At 36.5% G+C, this 22,095-nt stretch overlaps 4 protein-coding genes across 4 annotated transcripts; 2 read left to right on the top strand and 2 right to left on the bottom strand.

Moving 5' to 3' along the window:
• Positions 1-259: 259 nt before the first annotated feature.
• LOC18014013 (nudix hydrolase 6) lies at positions 260-2,275 on the top strand. The gene is given in 9 exon segments (XM_024153883.1): positions 260-374; positions 491-664; positions 838-903; positions 994-1,035; positions 1,037-1,081; positions 1,461-1,511; positions 1,595-1,629; positions 1,724-1,835; positions 1,937-2,275. Coding segments are annotated over 8 exon segments (747 nt in total). The 5' UTR covers positions 260-374; positions 491-520; the 3' UTR covers positions 2,189-2,275.
• Positions 2,276-3,176: 901 nt separating this feature from the next.
• LOC18014012 lies at positions 3,177-4,853 on the bottom strand. Its single transcript, XM_024153514.1, is given in 4 exon segments — positions 3,177-3,746; positions 3,941-3,987; positions 4,725-4,802; positions 4,805-4,853. Coding segments are annotated over 4 exon segments (744 nt in total).
• A 5,315-nt stretch (positions 4,854-10,168) lies between these two features.
• On the top strand, positions 10,169-11,071 carry LOC18013933. The gene has a single exon (XM_024153796.1). It carries the CDS (start codon positions 10,262-10,264, stop codon positions 10,886-10,888), a length of 627 nt encoding a protein of 208 aa, XP_024009564.1. The 5' UTR covers positions 10,169-10,261; the 3' UTR covers positions 10,889-11,071.
• A 133-nt stretch (positions 11,072-11,204) lies between these two features.
• LOC18013932 (eukaryotic translation initiation factor 1A) lies at positions 11,205-12,398 on the bottom strand. The gene is made up of 2 exons (XM_006418506.2): positions 12,229-12,398; positions 11,205-11,773 (listed from the first exon to the last, which is right to left on the bottom strand). Exon 2 carries the CDS (start codon positions 11,766-11,768, stop codon positions 11,331-11,333), a length of 438 nt encoding a protein of 145 aa, XP_006418569.1. The 5' UTR covers positions 11,769-11,773; positions 12,229-12,398; the 3' UTR covers positions 11,205-11,330.
• Between the last annotated feature and the right edge of the window lie 9,697 nt (positions 12,399-22,095).

Here is a 22,095-nt window from a genome sequence, read left to right as displayed (position 1 = left end):
CTTCAACAGTGAAGTGAACCATTCTCTTTAAAACCAAATCAATTCGAGATAAACCAGATTAGACAGAACTATGTCCGGTTTTTGGATCATGCTACGACCTGACTGGTTCGCCGCTTATTGTACAGAAGTGTACAACCAATGGCACAACAAACACTGACTTCTAAATCTTTCTTATCATATAAAGTCTGAAACTTTTTTATAAAAAATTGGTAAAGCCTGAAACTTTAAAGTCGAATGCAACTTTTATTTAGAGATTCTTCAAAAAGTCCACTCTTTGCCTTTGTCCTATTGGCTGCTAATTACATCTTCTGTTTACAAAAACCTGGAATTGGACTCCTCAAATTCTTCCTATCGATAACTCAGTTTTCTCCAAGGTATGTGTCTTGCTTAATCACCTCTTCATACACGCATTGGATTTTGGGATCACAACTCGATTGGGATTCAAGTTCTAGAACATGGGTCGTTGACTTTCTTGGTGGACTTGTCACAGGTAAGATCCCTTTACTTTGGATACTGCAGCATGGACAGTGGAGCTCAAAAGATCTTTAATGGAAAAGAAGATAGCTATGGAGGTGTTGTGGTGAACTTGATGGAAATGGAACCCATGGATGCTCAGGATTTTGAGGCAAAGCTGGACAATTCACTTAAGGCATGGAAAGATCAGGTATTAAAACCAGACACACTTCAGATTTAAGCCTTCCAATGTTTTCTTTGATTAATATAACTTCTGAATTTAGACAGAACATTTCAAGTTTGGTGTCCACTGAGTATTGGCTTTTGTTTTGCTCCATTGAACATGAATTTTAATGGCATTGACTTTGGGACATGTATTTGCAGGGGAAGAAAGGAATTTGGATCAAGCTGTCTAGTAAGCTATCTAGTCTTGTTGACACTGCAATAAAGGTGAGAAGATGTTATGTTTTGGCGAATGTTTTGGATTGACTCTTGATCAGCTTTGGTGATCACATTCTGTTTTTGGTGATTTGTTGTCAGAGAGGGTTTACATACCACAATGCCGAGAAAGATTACGTGATGCTTACATATTGGGATCAGTGCTTTTGTCCTAAACAAGAGCAAAGAGGTAACAAGATTATTAGTTAATATGTCTCTATGCCCATCACATTGAATATTAATGGTTGAAAAATATTCAAATTGAGAAAACATTTTTGGATCTTGCCACATTTGTGTGTGTGTAATCTTATCTTAGTACCAGTGATAAAAATCAGTGAACCAAATTTTCTATAGAACCAAGACTTACCTAAAAGCAGAGAACCAATGTGTTAATTATAAACCAACTTTCCCAAATCCAAGCCAAATTTGCTTTCTCCATACACTCCTAACTCATTGGTTTATCAACTGATATTTATTAGCAGTTAAAACAAAAGCCCTTAATTTGCATATGTCTCTGCATCTCCCTATGATATCATATTTAATCTAACTGAAAATATCCAAATCCACAGGGTGAGGGTATTTGGGCTGGAGCAGTTAGGGAAATGGAAGAAGAAACTGGTGTATGTATCACATTTATAGTTTTAGAGTTTTGTATTGATTATGTAATCTAATATTCATGTTTTGTTCTGGTCTTTTGTTTCAGATTGAGACAAAATTTGTAGAAGTCCTGGCTTTCAGGTAAACCAAAAGACATCTTATTGTTTAATCCCTTCTTTATTAGGTACATTTCTGACCGGTTTAATCTTGATATCTTATTGTTGGTGTCTCGCAGGGAAAGCCACCAATCATTCTTGGAAGAAAAAACAGATATATTTTTCCTCTGCGAGTTGAAGCCAAGCAATATTGAAATCAAGAAACAAGATTCTGAGATCTTGTATGCTAAGGTAATCAAACATGTTATATATCTCGACAATCTTGTTATTGGTTTTAGTTACTTTAGATATTTTTAACGGCTCAACACTCTTGTTGTTGTGGGTTTTCTCAGTGGATGCCAATTGACGAATACGTAAACCAACCCTTTAACCAGGAGAAAGAGTTGTTCAGGTACATGGCTAACATATGCCTAAAGAGGTCTAAGGAGAAGGAGAAGTACGCAGGTTTCTCCACTGTCCTCACTACGACTGCTTCTGGTAAGGAAAGCTATCTTTACTGCAGAACCGACCACGACAACCTCCTCAACGGAGAGTGTGACGAAGACTCCACCTCTCTCTTCCAAAAATGTTTCTGTTTCACTTAGTCCACTGTCTCCTGCCTTCCAAAAGTGAAACGCTACCAAATATTTGATTGTATTGTTTAACTATAATATCTCTTACCAACACAAACATTTGATCCTTTGTAACTGAATCTTGCATGTCTTGCTACAACATCAGCTTCAACATCTACTGCTCTTCAAATGGCTTTGAACTGGAAGTGATAAGTATGGGTGCTTATGCGTTTGATGTCATCCATATTGTGTGCATCCAATGCCAGCATTGTGTTTGTCTGAAACTCAGGAGTCAGGATCCATCCAGAGTTTTAAGATATAGAAGTGCTCTTGTTAATGCATTTTTCTGATTTTTTTCGACTAAATTTTGACCAAATCTAAATCCGAGGCTAGTATTCCATCTAGTCAATAGCATTCATAATATATAAATTGTAAGAAAAAAATTATGTCAACACTAACACTTTTTAAAAATTCTATATTTGCTTAATAAAGCATGAATTATATGCGGACAAACAAATAGTATGAATTATATATTTTTGTTTTTGTTTTAAAAAATCATTATCCGTTCGAAAAAAAAAAACTGTGAAAGCGAAAGTCAAAGTCTTATCACACAGGAAATACCACTTGATTTATGGAAACTTCGAGAGGTTACTAATTATTTTGATTGAAATCTTCTGTGTATCGTAGCATGGTCCATCACGCAATAGCTAAAGTATTGACTTGTTAATCGTAAATTAATCAATCTTAATTACTCCGTTAGGACAATAAAAAATGGAGTTGTGATAACAGGTAATTAGTAAGATGATAATACTGTAAACTTAACTGAGATTTACGCAGTAGAGTAGATAATTATAACAAAAGGCATTAAGTAATTCATAAACCAAATTAATTAACAGCATAACACAAAACAGAGAGCACAGTGAAGTGCAAAAAGAACTATACACTCCGAATTTTAACAATTATACGAAATCCCCACATGAGGGGAAAAAAAAGGGTATAGAAAGCATTAAATGTAAATTCATCAAGCTTTGATCTCAAACCTTGAATACTTGATGCATCCGATGGAGATGTCAATTTCGATAAGATTATCCTCTTCAATGAAATCGTTGAATAGATCAAAGAGTTTGAAATCTTGGACTTTTTTGTGGATATAGAGATTGTTCTTGTTACTAGTGTGGTGATGACCTACGTAGTGACCACTCGGTAAAGACAGCTCAAAGAGGCTCTCCTCATCAGGGATTGTGCCGTCTTCATCCTCTTTATTAGTCAGTCCGAGGTAGTCCTCCGACTTGCCGGTGATATCTTCGGCGGCAACATAGTCTTGATCTTGATATTGTTCTTCTTCTTGTTTTGTTGACTGGATTGAAGAATGAGGAAGTAAGATTGGGAAGAACAAAGAGGAGATGAACAAAGCAGTAGAAGTGATGAGGAGATGTAAGAAGCGAAGGCCAAAGATGTGAAGTAGTGGAGGAGCGAGGAGAGAGAGCCATAAAACAGGTCTCTTCAACAAAATTGAAGCCAAAGCCATTAAACAATACTCTTTTTCTCTTTTCTTGTCAAAACTCTTAAATAATATTAGATAGATGAAACCCTAGAATAAAGAAGGAAAAAAAAACACTAAGTATGTTGATGTAAGAATCCAAGTACTACTAGGGTTTGGATTTCTTAATTGGAAAGGGCTTTGTTGTGTAACTCTATTTTTAGGAATAGTATCAAAATCTTAAGGCTATAAATAGAAATACCGCCTTAGATAAATGCAAAATTGGTTTAATTATTAATGAAAACTGAACACCGGAAACCAGTCCATTGTTTGTTTTGCTTCAACCTGCTCACTAATCCCTATTCTCCAAAATTTCGAAACCACCCAAATAATACTAATTAAATCACTAATATATAGATTAGCCTAACAAATTATAAATATGTGGTTTCGCTCTCATGTGGTTTGCTGCAATATTAAGCATCAGTCAAATATATTTCAATGAGTAGAGATTTTTGTGTATGTGTGTGGAAATAATAAATGATCAAAAATATGCCGTGAAACTACACTAGCTCGTAAACAACATACCAAATTACTATTACGATCAGTTTATGATTTGGATGAATTTTAATAGCTTTTAAAATATCTTAAAGTCCTTTTAGTATCCATCATAAAGTTGTAGAAAGATCCACAATATAGAAACTTAGATGCTAAACATTTTTCTGGTAAATAATGAATCTTCTAAGTCACATTATTGATAATTATTCTTCCTGAATAATATCGAACTCATAGCAAAACAAATAATAATAATCATATCGAACTTAAATTTACGAGGTTATATTACAAGGTTAACAAAACAATATTTTTAGTGAAAATAATCAAATTTGGTCAGAAACTCTAAAAAAATTATATGTTGTTATATATTTTTGAATAGTTTACTCTAATGTATTAAAATATTCATCTTTTAAGATAAAATTCATCTAATCTTGGAACATTATTTAATGATATCTTTTTGGGATAATTAACCAATCTACACCCTTTAGTTTAATGTATTTATTTACTAAGACAAGTACATCTTTCTATCTATCCAACAAATAAAGAACGATTTTTGAGCATCTGAAATTGATTCTCTTTGGAGACTTCAAAAGCCAAAACCCTTGAGCTTTGAACTTGTACACTATCCAAGGCATAGTAAGTTGGTAAGCCATGTGCCACCACCATCTGGCGTCATCTTACTTATTTGGGTAAAAAACATGTATCGTATATAGTTGACATTTTCTTAACACATATGTGCGTAGGAACAACGGTTTGTCAAGTAAATATTAACAAATTTTTGTTACGGAATATTTCAAATTAGATTAGGCCCCGAAGATAATATTTCAGCTAAAACAGTGCTCTCGTTAGCTCCTAAGGACTTCTCGTATGCGTTTAACAAAAACTGCGTTAGTAATCTTTATTAATATTTTCTTTAATTACTAAATGCATAAATATCTAAAATTAGAAAAGGTCTACAAAGAGAAAAAGTGCCACTTGTCGGGTAGACGCAAACCTAAAGCTAGACTGCTTATTGTTTGCAATATAGGATACAAAAAGCCTTGAAACTATGAATCTGTTGCTATACTTGTCCAACTAATGCTTTGATTAACCAAAGCTTAGCTAATGGTCTCGAAAGGAGTATTGTTTAATTACCTACGAAACACAATATAGAAGATGGGGACCATCTCAAACTGACGAGGGGACCCAATTAGTATGGAAATCTATAATTATTGTGAATACACTCAAATTTTTATACTAGTTTATTATCTTTAAAATGTGAATATGCATTTGGCAGTACTACTGGCAATAACTTTTAAAATATATATATATATATATATATATATATATATATATATTTAAAAGGGTTTAAGATACATTCCATCAAAAAATTATTGAATATACTTTGAAATTTAACCGATCATACAAATGAATTGACCAAAAATCAATATTAATTATTATTTTTGGATAAAATGTACGTTATTATTGATTGTTAAACAGAGTCCTTATTAGCTCTGTTTTTCGATTTTATGTAATAAAATCTTTGTACAAAATTTCGAACTCTAGATGCATTTGTTGTAAAACAGTTTTAAAAAAAAAATCAATTAAAAAGACAAAATTAGTTTTACACAGAAATATGTATGTGTTTATTGATGGATAAATAATTCAGATAAATTTTGACCAAAAAAAAATAATAATAATAATAATTCAGATAAATTATTTGGATACATGCGAAAAACGAAACTAAAGATTATTCACTTTTGATAATATTATGTATGCCCATACTATCATACTAAATATGATAAAATAAAATAAACACTAATGATACTGACAGTAAAAAGAAAACTCTTAATTTCTCAACGATTAGGAAAATGTATCTAGGAAACAAATCAACAAAAGTAATGATATTGATACATAACTTATATAGTGTGGGACTTGAGTCGAATAGCTCTTGTATGCCAAAGATTTATTATGAGATATCTCTACAAAACCGCAAAATTCCGACGGTTGGAACTCAAAATATTTTCTTGTAGTTAATGTCAATACCCTTTAAACATCTGCTTCGTTGTTGCAATTGTTTTTGAAAGAGTTCGAAAGAATTTCCGATTAAAAAAAAAAGAGATCCACGAGAACAAACTATGTTGTATATATGTCGTAAATCAGTAAATGATTTGCGTGATGTGTTTAGCAATGCAAAGCTCTAATTATATTTTTAGTTGAAGGTAGCTTTATTTGCGTTTACATTAGACTTGGCAAAGTATGCTTGTCAACTCTCACAAATTCACAATGATACGATGCAAAAGTGATTTATCAATTAAGTCCGTGATTTAAATCACCGAGTTGTGAGCATGTTAATGCAGCCTCTTGTTCTTTTCACTTTTGGTATGATATATTATCGTTTATAAAAACAGTCGAGCAAGATTAAATATGTGCAATCGAAACTATGTATAGCTAGGTACTCATTCTAACCCGTATTTGATAATCTTTTTAGTGTTTTTGGAGTCTTTGTCAGGTCATTTCAGGTAACTAGGAGGCTCTAGTCGAGGATTAGAGCAGCTGAAACTTTTGGAGCAAAAAAGAGTTGAAGCTGAGCAAAAGAGCTCAATTCATATGCAGATGGACCATCCTTAGTAGGTGCTCCCGACTAACTCCTTTCATGGAGCACTTGCTCCAACCTCTGAGAAAAATAAGGAAACTAGTTTTACCTAGTTCTACAAAGCGAAGGAATGAGAATAAAAGACATGAGCCGCCTAATTTGATCATCAGGCGTTTTTTTACATTTTCTAGACTTTTTGGAGTATTAGCTTTGTAAGATTTGGGAGAAGAATTCCTGCTGCACATGAGAAGAATTTTGAACCCTTTTGTCATTTATAAAGTTTCATTCATGAATTTCTTTTCAATTGTTCTTTTTGCCATGTCTGAGTAGTTTTATTTGCTAGATTAAGGTTTTCAATGGATTTTATGAGTTAGTAAATTGAATGCAAATATCGATAGTCTTCACCATTGTTAGTCTTAATGTTTAGGTTGAATTATCACTCAATCTACGATTTTAGGTTAATCTGTTCATCAAAAGTGTAATAGGTGGCTAGAAAAAACTTTGGTGAGCGATTCGTGCTTAACCAAAGTCAGTTGATGTTAAGGCCGATCGTGAACAAATCAAATGCTTGTTAATGTTTGTCTGTGATATTCTATATTCAAACGATAGTTTAGAATTTAGGTCGCTAGATAAAGTTATCAGTGCCACGACAGTGGATCGATATGCATTTATATTTGAGTTCGAGACTTACATTTAATATGTGCCCTGAATAGCCATTTGATTTCTATCTCTGAAACTCCTGCAAATTGCCTTAGTCTAGTGTTTGTTTTAATCAAGTTTAAATCGTTGTTTACTTTCTTTTGCGTGTTACCAGGTTTTGATCAAATCATATCTTGTCTTAACTTTGTTTCACTCCTCGTAGAATCGTAGTGTGACCTTGGTCCTCTGAATTTCGAATATTTTATATTACAATCTCAAATTGTTTTATTGCAGTAGAAACTAAGAGATAATATCCAGTGAATTAGTAGGAAAGACTGTCGGACCAATCTAGTGTCCGATTACTTTTTAGCATATTCCCACTTAGAACAAACATATTTGTGGGCTTTAACACCTAGAAATTTGGTCTAAGAAACCCAAGTATTCGTTGTTACATGACTTGCCTAAAAAAATATTTCACAAAGGCTGAAAGTTTCGTCCAAAATATAGTAAATACTAGGTTCTATGATTCGCCTAAACGCGAGTATGTATGGTTTTGATCCAAATTAAACAAGAGGTAATACGTCTACTTAAAGATACTACATATGGTTCTCTTCTATTACTTGGATGGTGGCTAGAAAACCTTTTTATAAAGAATCATATCTGTAGCTGGGATCTTACGGAAGCTAACTTGTTATAGGGAACGATGAAATCCAAGACTATCATATCACTCTTTTCTTTGTCAATACACTTTCACAAATAAAGAAGCATAAACCTCTCTGAACCGTAATGTGTCTGGAGAATAAACAAAAAGATGTTGCCGTCAAACATACTAGACATATTTTGAATAGCGATTTGAAAACCCTAGCTAGACACACGGCCGGGTTTAACTACCCTAATAAAAAGAAAATATGTTGGAAAAAAGTCTAATCATAACACTTTGTTCGAAAATATGTTGGATGTGCCCGTGAAATCCATTTCCAAAGTAAGAAGTGAAGATGAGAACATACCTAGACAACATCATTAGCTCTTTTGTATTTGTTTACCAAAACTAAAGACATTCTAAAAGCCAAATTATTTATCTCTCATAAACTACAAGTTTGTGATATTTCTGCATATTTTCTTTTGAAGTTTGTTGATATGTAGACGTGAAATATATTCTTAAATCCTACACGCAGCATGTAACATGCTCCATTTTTATCTATATGCATGCCTTCTTCTCAGCTCTAAAAGTTGGAATATCAACTTTCTCTGAGCCGTGGTCGGACCTTAAGCCTTTGGAAGCCGTAATTAACACATTGACTCATTTACATATTTTCATGGGCCATAGATAACTTTTGAGGCCCAATCTATTGAATTTTCTTTTTTTTTTGTTTATTTATCAATATATATATTTTTTTTTTCTTTAAAAAAAAAAAAAGAAATGGTCGTAACAAAGAGGGAATAACAACATCGACATTCATAGTCAATGGCCTTTAGTTTATCAAGTCAATGGTCTTTTAGTTTTGGCGTATTTAGTGACCTTTCCAAACAAAACAAAAGAAGCCCAATCAAGAATTTACGTCGAAGGTGATAAGTTGACTTGACTTCATTCTGTTTCGTATGATTAGACGTAGTTCCATATTGGAGCCGGTCACAACTTACACCGTGTAAATAAAGTTTGGCATTTGCACTAGATTGTACTCAAACTCGGTTCAATAATAATACTAAAAAAATATTAGAGATCATATTCAAGTTTTAAATATTAAAATCATAATATAGTCAAACCAATACTTGTAATCTGATAATTTATGCTAATGTTGTAGTTGTATCATCAGTTCATCATCCAAATTTAAAATCGTATAATATATGTTATTAGCAAAAGAATCATAAAATATGGATAAACTGTATTATTTTGGTTTCGATCGTATACAACTTTAACATATATACTCTAAAAATCAGCTCGGTTGTAACTACATATTAGGAAGAATAAAATGAGATTTACATAAAATTATCACAATTACAACTATAAGAAATAAATTACCAAATTTTTAAATTTTTAATTTATCATTTAGATGGGTTTATATAATTTTAAATGTAAAAGGTAATTCTGATAAATATAAATGAGTCTAAGAAAATTATATAAATTGATTTGTCAAAAATGCTATATAATTTTGATAATCATTTGTTTATAAAATTGACAATCAGGATGCTTTAGTGCGAGAACAAAAAATGAATTTTAAGATATTTTTCAAAAAGATAAAATGTTATAACTTATAAGTAGAATTAAGCTACGCATCTAGAAGTAGAAACTTGAAAGCTATACGACCACTTCCACAAATAATTGACCGTATAATTAGATCAGATACAGCAGAATATGTAAAGAACTTCTTTTTTCTCTTTTTTTTTTTGTCAACACGTAAAGAGATTCTTTGAGATGGAACATTCGAATAAATAATCTTTATATATACTTCAACGCTTTTTTTTATATATATAAGGATTCAGAAAAGAAAACTCACAATTTGTAGTATAATCATTTATATTAATGTCGGTCATGCAGTATCCGAGTCCAAATCTAACATAATTAGTGTTAATGAAAAAATTCAATGACAACTGATTCCTATATTATTAATAAACAGGAGCTAACTAAAGATTAACTCCTAGATTTAATCAGAAAAATTAAACGAATAAAAGAAAAAGACAAAAATTAGTTTGGTTTGAATAACTCAAAAGAGAAGATATATATTGTATACTAAAAGCAAAAGAATTAAAATTATGAAACCAAGCACAACCCACCCACTAATCTATAAAAATAAATGGTTTCCTCAAACTTGGTCCTCATTCACCATTCTTTAACTCACTTTAAAGGGGAGAGAGAGAGAGGATGGAATTTCAAAAACAAGAAAGAGAGGTGAAGAAGATGAAGAGATTCACTAGGATCATAGCCTTGGCATCCATTTTCTCTTTCATACTATCTTACTCTTCCTTAATCTCCTCTCTTCAACAAAGACTCCATTTGCTTTCCATGTATAGCAACCTTGTGGACAAGAAATACATGTTCTTGTTATGCAATGGTATTGTGGGCTTCATTTTGGGGAATTTCCGGGGGAGTTCCGAAACCCTTTTGCACAGTAAAGCCATTAACATCGTCGACGAAACGAAAGAAGTAGTTATCAAAGACATGAGAGAATCAAAAGTGAATAAAGTAGTGGCAGTATTTGGAGAAAAGAGTGCTTCCAAAGAAGAAGAAGAAGAAAGGGTTGATTTACTAAGAGGAGAAGAAGTTACATTGCTTGTTGAGGATGATGAGGGTATAATAGTACAAGACCTTGCAATCATGAGAATCGATGATAATGATCATGATGGTGCCGATAATGATGATGATGATGCGGATGCAGAGATAGATGGTAGTTTGTTAAGTTCGGAAGATTTGAACAAAAAATGTGAGGAATTCATCAGGAAAGTGAAGGCGGAGATTAGATTCGAGTCCCGGAAGTTGATTACTTTTTAGATAATCTTGTTCTTCTGAGAGTTTAATAGAAACATCTTTCGTATATTCGTATTCTGCAAGAGAAGTATATAATTTTCTCTTTTCAGTCGAATAGATTCTGTATTTTGGTTCCCACTTTAGTCTAACTTAACCTTCCATTGTGCTAGTATGTATCATCTATGGGATCAAATCGTTTTTCTCCCTTTTTTAATTCCCAATTCCCAATCACTAAGTCCTCCATGAATCAATGCAACAGATTGCTCCTATGTGAAGCTTTTTGACAGAGGAAAAGAAATCAAGAACAGCAACCCACAGACGAATTATGCAACAAGAACACAGAGGCAAAGAAGAAGAGATATTGGAGAACAAAATACATAATAGTTGTAAAATATCTTGCAACAGTAATGTTCTCAAACTGAAAATACAAGCCGGAAAAGGTAAAACAAAAAACCAAACAAGGTGCTTAGATCCTATCGATATCTTCGTCCTCAAACTCAACATAGTCATCAGCCGCATTATCATCATCTTCATCAAGATCACCAACGATACCTTCGTTGAGACGAGTGTTCTCTGGAAGCTCACCATACGCCTTGAGAAGCCTGGCCTCATCAGACATGTACTTGAGGATCACATCGGCTTTGTCGTCTTGGTAATCCCTCAGACCAACGAGTATGATGTCTCCTGCTGCGATCCAAACCTTCTTGTGCATCTTGCCACGAATATGGCAGAGACGTTTAGTGCCATCAATGCACATAGATTCACATCTTCCATTGCCAAGCATACGAAGGACTTGTGCGTATTCTTGTCCATCTTCCTTGAATATAAGCTCTCGCTTCTCGTCGTCTGCTTCGTTCTTTCCTCTCTTCCTGTTCTTTCCTCCCTTTCCCTTGTTCTTCGGCATTGTAACTGCGATAACAAAACAGATTGTTCAGTTCAAGATACACTATTCACTACAAAAGACTCTGAAACTAAAACAAAAGCAGAGACCTAAAACAGTCATGGCTTCTAATCAATTTCAAGCAACGACTAAACAAAACTCAAAGATTCAATACATAGTCTAGATTTTAATAATGGAAAACCCATAAAGGTCAAGCTTTTCCTGAAGAAATCGAAGATACCCATCTAGGGTTTTCCAAACAAATAGAAAAAACGTAAATTGAATTCGGATTAAGCGATATTTCAAACAAAGTCAACAACTTTCACGAATCAAGCCAGAGGACAATCATTTTCTGATCAATAATTGATCGGAGATACAGATGAAGTTTCGCCGCCGACGAAATTTACTGATTCCTAACGAATAGAAAACCCTACAAATCTAGAGCTAAGAGATGAATTAGATAGCATAGAACACGAGGGCTCACCACTAAGAAGCGATCAAAGTCTGAAATTAAGAGATACGACTCGCAAATTATTCTTTCTCCCTTTCGATTTGGATCAACGTTTTCGTAAGCTGCGGCTGAGAAATATTTTCGATCTCTCTAGGCGTGTGTTTTTATTATATAGAAGACGTATTTTAATTCCCCTTTGCTTTAGGTTTTATTATAAAACCATACCACTCATTATCTAATCTCGATAACACACGGTCAAGGTCTGCTCATCGTCAATTCAAGTCGGTTCGGTTTGGGTAATTCGGATCTACAATGGTTCGGTTCTAGAAAAAAGGACCAAATTTAAAATAATTGTTTCTTGGTTTGATTCGGTTCAATTTTGAATAAATTTGGTAATTTTGTAATTTAATTTAACAAAATGAAAAATTTGATTTAACCAAAATTTTAGATTATTATTATATTTACTAGTACATTTTCTGGTCGAATATTACATAATACATATGACTTAGCTAAAATTACATAATACATTTAACTTTTTTTTTAATAAAATGTTAAATTATATTCAAAGAAAAAAAATAACGTTTTCTACAACTTCTCCATGAAAACTTAAAAAGAAAGAATTCTAATCCTCTACACTTTCAGATCTTAGTCGACTCTCGTTGAGAACCAAGTCCTTAGGCCGTCTTCGTAACGCATATCCCCACTCCTCCTTAGTTGGTTCCTGATGTTTTGGTCCAAATTTTTCACCAGGCTGTTTGCTGTTAACGGGTTTCCTCTATGCTTCCGACTATTTCTTTCTCTCCAGATGGAGTGAACTGCTATTTGGAAAGCATATCTAACAAGGAAGCTAGTCGTCCTAGTGTCCCCAGGTTTCACGATTAAGTGGAGAACCTGATTCCATTGCCATTAATATCCCTTGTGTTAACTTCCTCCACACTTCCTTCGAGTAAGGGCACATGAAAAACAAATGATCCCTCGTTTCAATTGGTTCGCTGCAGAAGACACAACTGGTGGTTGCATTCTGGTTCCAGTTTTTGATTATGTCCCCTGTGGCTAATCTGTTCTTGATCGCTAGCCAGAGCATACATGTTGAGTAAGCATCGACATTAAAGCCAAAGCCCATATTGCTTAACAAGTCGGTTAAGTTAATTAGATAGGGTTTTGGAATATTTTCTTATTAGATTAGGAGTTATCTAGTTCTAATAGAAAAAGGAAAAGGTGTTTAGGGAAGTTGTCCTAACACTATATATATGTAAGTCATTGATGAAGTTGCATCAATGAGAGATACATACTTTGGTGTTTAGTTTTGAGAGATTTTCTAAACATAATAAAGAGAGTTATTCTTTATAAACAGAGTTTTTTCTTGACTTAATCACTTGAATTGGTATCAGAGCTTAAGGCGAAGCTTGAGACCTGCGATATATCCAAGCATGGGAGATATCGTTGCAAACCCTAACCCTAACGCGAAGGAAGGCGTTCCTTCTGCAATCCAGTGCCCTATGTTAACCGCGACAAATTACACGGTGTGGGCTATGAGGATGAGAGTTCTACTGCGAATCCATAAGGTGTGGGAGACGATCGAACCTGGTTCAACAGATTCCAACAAGAACGATATCGCAACAGGACTTCTCTTTCAATCAATCCCGGAAGTTCTTATTCTGCAAGTCGGCGAACAAGGATCTCCTAAAGGGATATGGGATGCGATCAAATCACACAACCTAGGAGCCGATCGTGTCAAGGAAGCAAGGCTTCAAACCCTAATGTCTGATTTCGAGAGGATCAAGATGAACGAGTCGGACAAGATAGATGACTTCGCAGGGAAGTTATCTGAGCTAGCCTCAAAATCGGCTTCTCTAGGGCAAACCATCGATGAATCGAAGCTTGTGACGAAGTTTCTCAACAGTTTGCCAAGGAGCAAGTTCATTCACATCATCGCCTCTCTCGAGCAAGTGTTGGATCTAAAGACGACGAGTTACGAAGATATAGTAGGAAGGCTTAAGGCGTATGAGGAAAGGATTTGCGATGAGGAGAATCAAGGAGATACGCAAAGGAAGCTGCTATACGCAAGGGAAGCTGCTATACGCAAACTCGGAGCAAAGTAGTTCCAGTTCGAGAGGGAGAGGATGTGGCAGAGGAGGCAGAGGAAACAGAGGACAAGGCAGAGGAGGGTCTAGCTCACAAGATCGATCAACAAATCAGAACCAACCAAAAGACAAGAAGGATCGGTCCAAGGTGATTTGTTATCGATGTGATAAAGCTGGACACTTTGCATCTTCCTGTCCTGATCGACCACAAAAGACACATGAAGCAAATAAAGTGGAGGCAGAAGAAGCTGATGAAGCACTTTATATGCATGAGCTGGTGTTTTTGAATGAGGAGAATCTAATACCAAAGAACTATGAAAACAAAGGAGGTGAAGAAGGACTTTGGTATCTAGATAATGGAGCAAGTAATCACATGACGGGCAACAAGGCATTCTTCTCTGAGCTCAACAAAAACATAAGGGGCAAAGTGAAGTTTGGAGATGGCTCGTGCGTGGGAATAGCTGGAAAAGGATCGATTCTGTTTCAAAGCAAAACAGATGAGCAGAAACTCGTATCAGATATCTACTATATACCCGAACTGAAGAGCAATATTCTGAGTCTGGGGCAAGCTACTGAAGCCGGATGTGATGTCAGAATGAGGCAGGATTACTTGACTCTTCATGACCCAAGTGGAAGACTCTTGGTGAAGGTCATACGGTCGCCCAACAGACTTTACAAAGTCAACCTGAAGATTGGAAAGCCGATATGTCTAAACACAAGGATAGAGGATGAGACTTGGAGATGGCATGCAAGGTTGGGACATATAAGCTTTAAGACCATGAAAGCTATGTCACAACAGGCGATGGCCTATGATCTACCAGAGATTCGAGATGAAAAGGGATTGTGTGAGTCATGTTTAGTCGGAAAACAGACTCGACAAGGTTTCCCTAAGACAACAATGTTCAGAGCTTCAAGATCATTGGAACTTCTACACGCAGATCTGTGTGGTCCGATTTCGCCACTAACCATCGCAGGTAACAAATACATATTTGTTATCATAGATGACTTTACAAGATACATGTGGTCGATCTTGTTAAAGGAGAAGAGTGAGGCGTTTGGGAAGTTCAAGGTGTTCAAGGAGCTAGTTGAAAAGGAGCTTGGAAGAGCAGTATTGACTCTTAGAACAGACAGAGGAGGAGAGTTTACCTCAAGGGAGTTCTATGAGTTCTGCGAATCAAAGGGGATCAAGAGGCATCTCACAGCTCCTTACACACCACAGCAAAACGGTGTTGTAGAGAGGAGAAACCGAACCCTAATGGAGATGACTAGGAGCACTCTTAAGGCTATGAAGGTACCTAACTACTTGTGGGGAGAAGCAGTTCGACACGCCACATATGTAATCAACAGAGTACCTACAAGAGCTCTTAAGAACATGACTCCTTATGAATGCTTGCGAGAGAAAAAACCAAGTTTAGGGCATCTACGAGTATTTGGGTGTCTTGCATACTCAAAGGTGGAAGCTGCAAATCTTAAGAAGTTGGATGATAGGTCACATATGCTCGTACACCTTGGGATTGAGCCAGGATCTAAGGCGTACAGACTCTATAATCCAGAGACAAGGAGAATTGTAGTGAGCCGAGATGTGGTTTTCGATGAAAAGGCAAGCTGGAACTGGAACAAGCCAAGAGATGGATCAGGAGGGGATCCAGGGATGTTTCAGATGAGATGGGGTGAAATTATTGATGCAGGAGAAGGACCTGCAGTAATCGGTTATGATGCTGAAGGTGAAGGAATTGAAGAGCGTCAAGCGACACCAACAGCAGTGTCGAGCGACACTAATGAACAAGAGTGTCGAGCGACACCATCAGCGGTGTCGAGCGACACCAACGAACCTGAAGCAGATCATAATGCAGAAGAAGATCCACCTAACGAAGCTGATACAGAGCAGCCGCTTTGAAGATCATCTCGTCCGATACGCAAGCTAGGGTATCTGGATGACTTTGTCTTACAAGCAGCGATTGAGTGTGAGAGACTGCTACTCTCAATAGATGATGAGCCAAAGAACTTTAAGGACGCGAAAGGTTCATTAAAGTGGAGGCAAGCATGTAGAGAGGCGATAGAGTCTATCAACAAAAACAAGACATGGTTTTTAATCGACAAACCAAGGGAGGCAAAGATCATTGGTCTCAAGTGGGTTTTTAAGATCAAGAAGAATGCAGATGGTACTATCAACAAGTATAAGGCGAGACTTGTGGCTAAAGGATATGTACAAGAATCAGGCATCGATTTTGATGAGGTATTTGCACCAGTTGCAAGATTAGAAACCATAAGACTGTTGATAGCATTGGCAGCATCACATGGATGGGAGATTCATCACTTAGACGTGAAGACAGCATTCTTACATGGAGAATTAAAAGAAGACGTCTATGTTGAACAGCCTGAAGGATTTGAGATAAAAGGGCAAGAACAGAAGGTATACAAGCTTTCAAAAGCTTTATACGGTCTAAGGCAAGCTCCTCGAGCTTGGAACACGAAGTTAGATCAAATCCTGAAAGGAATGAAGTTCATAAGATGCTCCAAGGAAAGTTCAGTGTATCGCAGAGAAGAAGGAGGATCATTATTGATTGTTGCTATATATGTGGATGATTTGTTTGTCACAAGCAACACTCTGAAGGTTATAAGTGAATTCAAGACAAGAGTGGCAACTAAGTTCGAGATGTCAGACCTTGGAATGCTGACTTATTACCTTGCCATCGAGGTTCATCAAGGGAAGGATGGAATCGAAATCAAGCAAGAAGGCTATGCACGAAGGATCTTAGCAGAGGCGGGCTTAGAGACCTGCAATCCGACTTTAATACCCATGGAATTCGATTAAAGGTTTCAAAGGCTCAAGAAGAAGAAGAGATCGATCCTACGTGTTATAGAAGGAATGTAGGGTGCTTAAGGTATCTGTTACACACACGACCAGACTTGGCTTTTTCTGTTGGAGTTGCTAGCAGGTATATGCAGAGTCCTCGCAAGTCGCATGGCAACATCATGAGGCACATTCTACGGTATCTTAAAGGGAGAGTCACGTTTGGCTTGAAATTCTATCATGGAGGAACAAAGAAGATCGTTGGTTTTAGTGACAGCAGTCACAATGTGGATCCGGATGATGGAAGAAGCACCACCGGACATATTTTCTACTTTGGTTCCTCACCAATCACTTGGTGTTCGCAGAAGCAGGACACAGTGGCTCTGTCTTCGTGCGAAGCTGAGTTCATGGCAGCAACAGAGGCGGCTAAACAAGTTATTTGGCTTCAAGAACTTTTGAGCGAGATCACAGGGTGGAAGACTGAGCATATTGTCATCAAGGTCGACAACAAGTCAGCAATGGCACTCACCAAGAACCCAATATTTCATGGTAAGAGCAAGCATATTCATAAACGCTACCATTTTATACGAGAGTGCATTGAGAAGGAGTTAGTCGATGTGGAGCATGTGCCAGGAGTTGAGCAGAAGGCCGACATTCTTACTAAGGCTCTGGCGAAGATCAAGTTTAACGAAATGAGAAGCTTAATAGGAGTTCAAGACATGTCCAAGATCAAGTCGAAGCTTAAGAGGGAGAATGTTGAGTAAGCATCGACATTAAGGCCAAAGCCCATATTGCTTAACAAGTCGGTTAAGTTAATTAGATAGGGTTTTGGAATATTTCCTTATTAGATTAGGAGTTATCTAGTTCTAATAGAAAAAGGAAAAGGTGTTTAGGGAAGTTGTCCTAACACTATATATATGTAAGTCATTGATGAAGTTGCATCAATGAGAGATACATACTTTGGTGTTTAGTTTTGAGAGATTTTCTAAACATAATAAAGAGAGTTATTCTTTATAAACAGAGTTTGTTCTTGACTTAATCACTTGAATATAAATGAGTACTTCGGAGTAGCGTGGGGAAACCAAACTCCTCTGCACCAAGGCACGATCTGTCTCGGGTTTCTGATCTGATTCCCTGTTTCTTTGGATTCAACCTCGGTTTATACTGTCCATTTTTACCTTTCCACTGTGCCTCGTCTCGATCCTGGTTGTTCTTTCTCAATCTCAACTGCTCTATCTCTGTTTTGATCTCGTTAAGTAGGCCCTGGCGGTGTCTCCGCCTTCTTGGTCTGTCAAAAACCTCAGCCATCGTCGTATGTTTTGAAAATCCCAGGTCAATGGTGCCTCGTTCACCAACTAGCTCCAGCAGACATCCTTTACTACTCCATGAGTCATACCAGAAAGACGTATGTGCTCCTTTTTTAACCTCCACTCGGTAGAAGGTTTTTGCGAGGGTTCTGTACTTAAGAAACTTCTTCCACATCCAGGAGCCCATTGATGTTGTATATTTTATAGCTCAGAAAGACCCTTCCCGTATAAGCTGCGCCTGAATCCACTGTACCCATAAAGAGCTCGGGGACGACATAATCCTCCAAATAAGCTTTAGACAGCAAACTTTATTTGCAACCTCAATCGATCTCAGCCTCAGACCACTCTCCTCTTTTGGCTGACAGACTTCATTCCAGGCCACTTTAGCTTTTCTTTGGCTCCGCACTGTTCCGGACCACAGAAAAGCTGAACAGAGCTTGTCAATCTCCTGAATATAAGCCTTTAGTAAATATTTAACTATACTAACAATATATAATATTAATTTAGTATAAATTGGTCACGATTTAAAGATATTTTGAATATTTAAATATTAACTTTGAATAAATACCACTTAAGTCGGTCCAGGTGCATAAAATTTGGGTTTGATTTGCGTAATTCAAACTACAAATTTTGTATCGGTTCAAAAAATTAGTTTGGATTTGGATTGATCAATTCCGGTTCGGTTCGAATTTTCCCATTCCCAAACACACAAAAAAAAAACTTGTTTTTGTTATAAACAAATGGACTTCTAGTAACCGGCCCATTAACCATCAGGTTAATGTCTCATGGCCCATTAGGGTTTCTGATACATTAGTTATGTAATGTATATATACACTGCTTGTGGAAATAATAAGATCAGAGTTTTTCCCTTAATACGTTATCAGCACGAAGCTCAACTTCAAACGATCATATCTCTCAAAATACAAGAAGTTAGAAGGCGATCTACATACCATTTTGAAGCCCTGGAAGAGAAGAATCTAGTGGTGAAAACCGCTCCTCAATCCGACACCAGACGCGCCCTCAAGATTCAAAACAATCGGCGCTGTCCCACCTTAGCGGGTGATTCTTTCCAAGCGGTGGTTCCTCCATTGTAGCAGCTGTTCGTCCTCCCTTCTCACTACAAGAAAGAGGGGCTTTTTCGTCGAATTATTTACGACGAATCGTAGTCGTCGTAAATTTACGACGACATTACGTCGTATTTACGACGATAGAAAATTTCGTCGTAAATTCGACGTAAAAAATAACCCTCGTAAAATCGTCGTAATGTTACGACGATATTACGACGAATAAAGAACGAATTTTATTTCGTCGTAATCTTGTCGTAATATTTACATCGATAATACGACGAATTGTCCTCTATCTTGTAGTTGACGTAAAATTGATGTAAATGTGATGTAAATTTTATTTCGACGTAAATTTGATGTAAATATGCAATGGTAATATGTTGGTAACCAAACAAAAAATTCTATATATACCCTTTCTTCTCTCATTATTCCATCAACCAAAAAAACATATAAAGACACAAATTTTTTGAGTCTTTGAATGTTTAAGTAAAATTTTTAGTAGTTGAAATTTCTATCAAATTTCAGAAACAAAAAGTCAAATATTTGTTTTTGAAATGTCTATATACGATCTACGAAAGTGGATGTATACGCCCAAAAATGGTGATGGGTCGTTGACTGAAGACTTCAAAAACGGATTGGAAATATTCATGTACCAAGCCGGCCTTCTGGAAACTGTAATTGAAAGCGGCAAAATGTATTGTCCTTGTGTGAAATGCAAAAATAGGAAACATATTCTTATTGACACTGTCTGGCAGCATTTATTGAATAGAGGGTTCATGCCCCAATACTTTATTTGGTATCAGCATGGAGAGGGATATGGTCAAAGTAGTGGTCAGATGGCTGCACGGAGTAGTAGTAATCATCAAGAACATGTGGATTTTGAAGCGTCCAATGATTATCAAAGTAGTCAAGTTCAGGGTGAAGATCATGATAGGATGCATGAAATGATTACTGATGCATTTCATGAAACACATGCTGATACTGTTGAGGAGCCCAATGCAGATGCGAAACGCTTTTATGATATGTTAAACGCAGCAAAACAGCCTCTGTACGAGGGATGTAGGGAAGGTTTATCAAAATTATCATTGGCAGCTCGGATGATGACAATAAAAACTGATCACAATCTATCTGAAGTTTGCATGAACGATTGGGCAGATCTTATTAAAGAGTATTTGCCAGATGATAATTTGGCTGCTGAAACGTATTATGAAATTCAGAAGCTGGTTTTTAGTCTTGGATTGCCTTCTGAGATGATTGATGTTTGTGTTGATAATTGTATGCTTTTTTGGAGAGATGATGAGAAGCTTGAAGAATGTCGTTTCTGCCAAAAGCCAAGATATAGACCGCAAATTGCTGGGCGTAAGAAGATTCCTTACCAACGAATGTGGTATCTTCCTATCACTGATAGGTTAAAAAGACTATATCAATCCGAACGGACAGCTGCGTCGATGAGATGGCATGCGGAACATTCACAAACAGATGGCAAAATGACTCACCCGTCTGACGGGAAATCTTGGAAACATTTCAACACCGTACATCCAGACTTTGCTAGGTCTAAGCGAAATGTTTATCTTGGTCTTTGCACTGACGGGTTTAGTCCATTTGGTATGTCTGGTAGGCAATATTCATTATGGCCTGTGATTCTTACGCCATATAACCTTCCTCCAGATATGTGCATGCAAAGAGAGTTTTTGTTTCTAAGTATATTAGTCCCTGGTCCAAATCACCCGAAGCGGGCCCTTGATGTGTTTTTGCAACCACTCATACATGAGTTAAACCAGTTGTGGCATGTTGGAGTACGAACATATGACTGTTCGAGTGGTAAAAATTTTACGATGCGAGCGGTGCTTATGTGGACAATAAGCGATTTCCCGGCATACGGAATGTTATCAGGTTGGACAACGCATGGGAGGTTATCATGTCCTTATTGTCTTCATAGGACTGATGCATTTCAGCTTAAACATGGTAGGAAAACCTGTTGGTTTGATTGCCACCGTCGGTTTTTACCACCAAACCATCAATATAGAAGAAATAGGCGTTTGTTTATAAAGAACAAATTGGTTCGTCTCCCTCCACCAGTGTACCTAACTGGAGTAGAGCTTGAAGCGCAAATAGATCATTGGGGTGGACTTGAAACGGTCCCCCTTGGAGGAAATTGGCACACTCCTGCGAATATGCCTGACGGATATGGAGTTCATCACAATTGGCACAAGAAAATTATATTTTGGGATCTGCCTTACTGGAAAGATCATTTGCTTAGACACAATCTTGATGTTATGCACATTGAGAAGAATTTTTTTGATAACATCATGCATACTGTTTTGAACGTCCAAGGAAGAACCAAAGACAGCGTTAAATCACGGATGGACTTACCTGATATATGTAACAGAATTGAGTTGCATATGGTGAGTAATGGGAAAGCACCTGTTCCTGTATTTCGGTTGGGTGCTGAACAAAAAACAGCATTGTTTAATTGGGTATCATCAGCCGTGAAATTTCCTGATGGATATGTATCTAATCTGGCTAAATCTGTGGATAAAGGACAAAAGTTTTCAGGGATGAAAAGTCATGATTGTCATGTGTTTATGCAACGGTTACTTCCTTTTGCGTTTGCTGAACTCCTACCGGGACATGTCCATGAGGCACTAGGA

This window comes from Eutrema salsugineum, unplaced genomic scaffold, assembly GCF_000478725.1.
Source record: "Eutrema salsugineum unplaced genomic scaffold, Eutsalg1_0 scaffold_4, whole genome shotgun sequence".
In the NCBI taxonomy this organism is placed as follows: Eukaryota; Viridiplantae; Streptophyta; class Magnoliopsida; order Brassicales; family Brassicaceae; genus Eutrema; species Eutrema salsugineum.
The sequence above is the reverse complement of the archived record's forward strand: the minus strand, read 5'-3'. Positions and strand labels throughout refer to the sequence as shown.

Coding starts and splice junctions, on each gene's coding strand:
- LOC18013933 (XM_024153796.1), top strand. CDS start 10,262: ATGGAATTTCAAAAACAAGAAAGAGAGGTGAAGAAGATGAAGAGATTC.
- LOC18013932 (XM_006418506.2), bottom strand. CDS start 11,768: ATGCCGAAGAACAAGGGAAAGGGAGGAAAGAACAGGAAGAGAGGAAAG.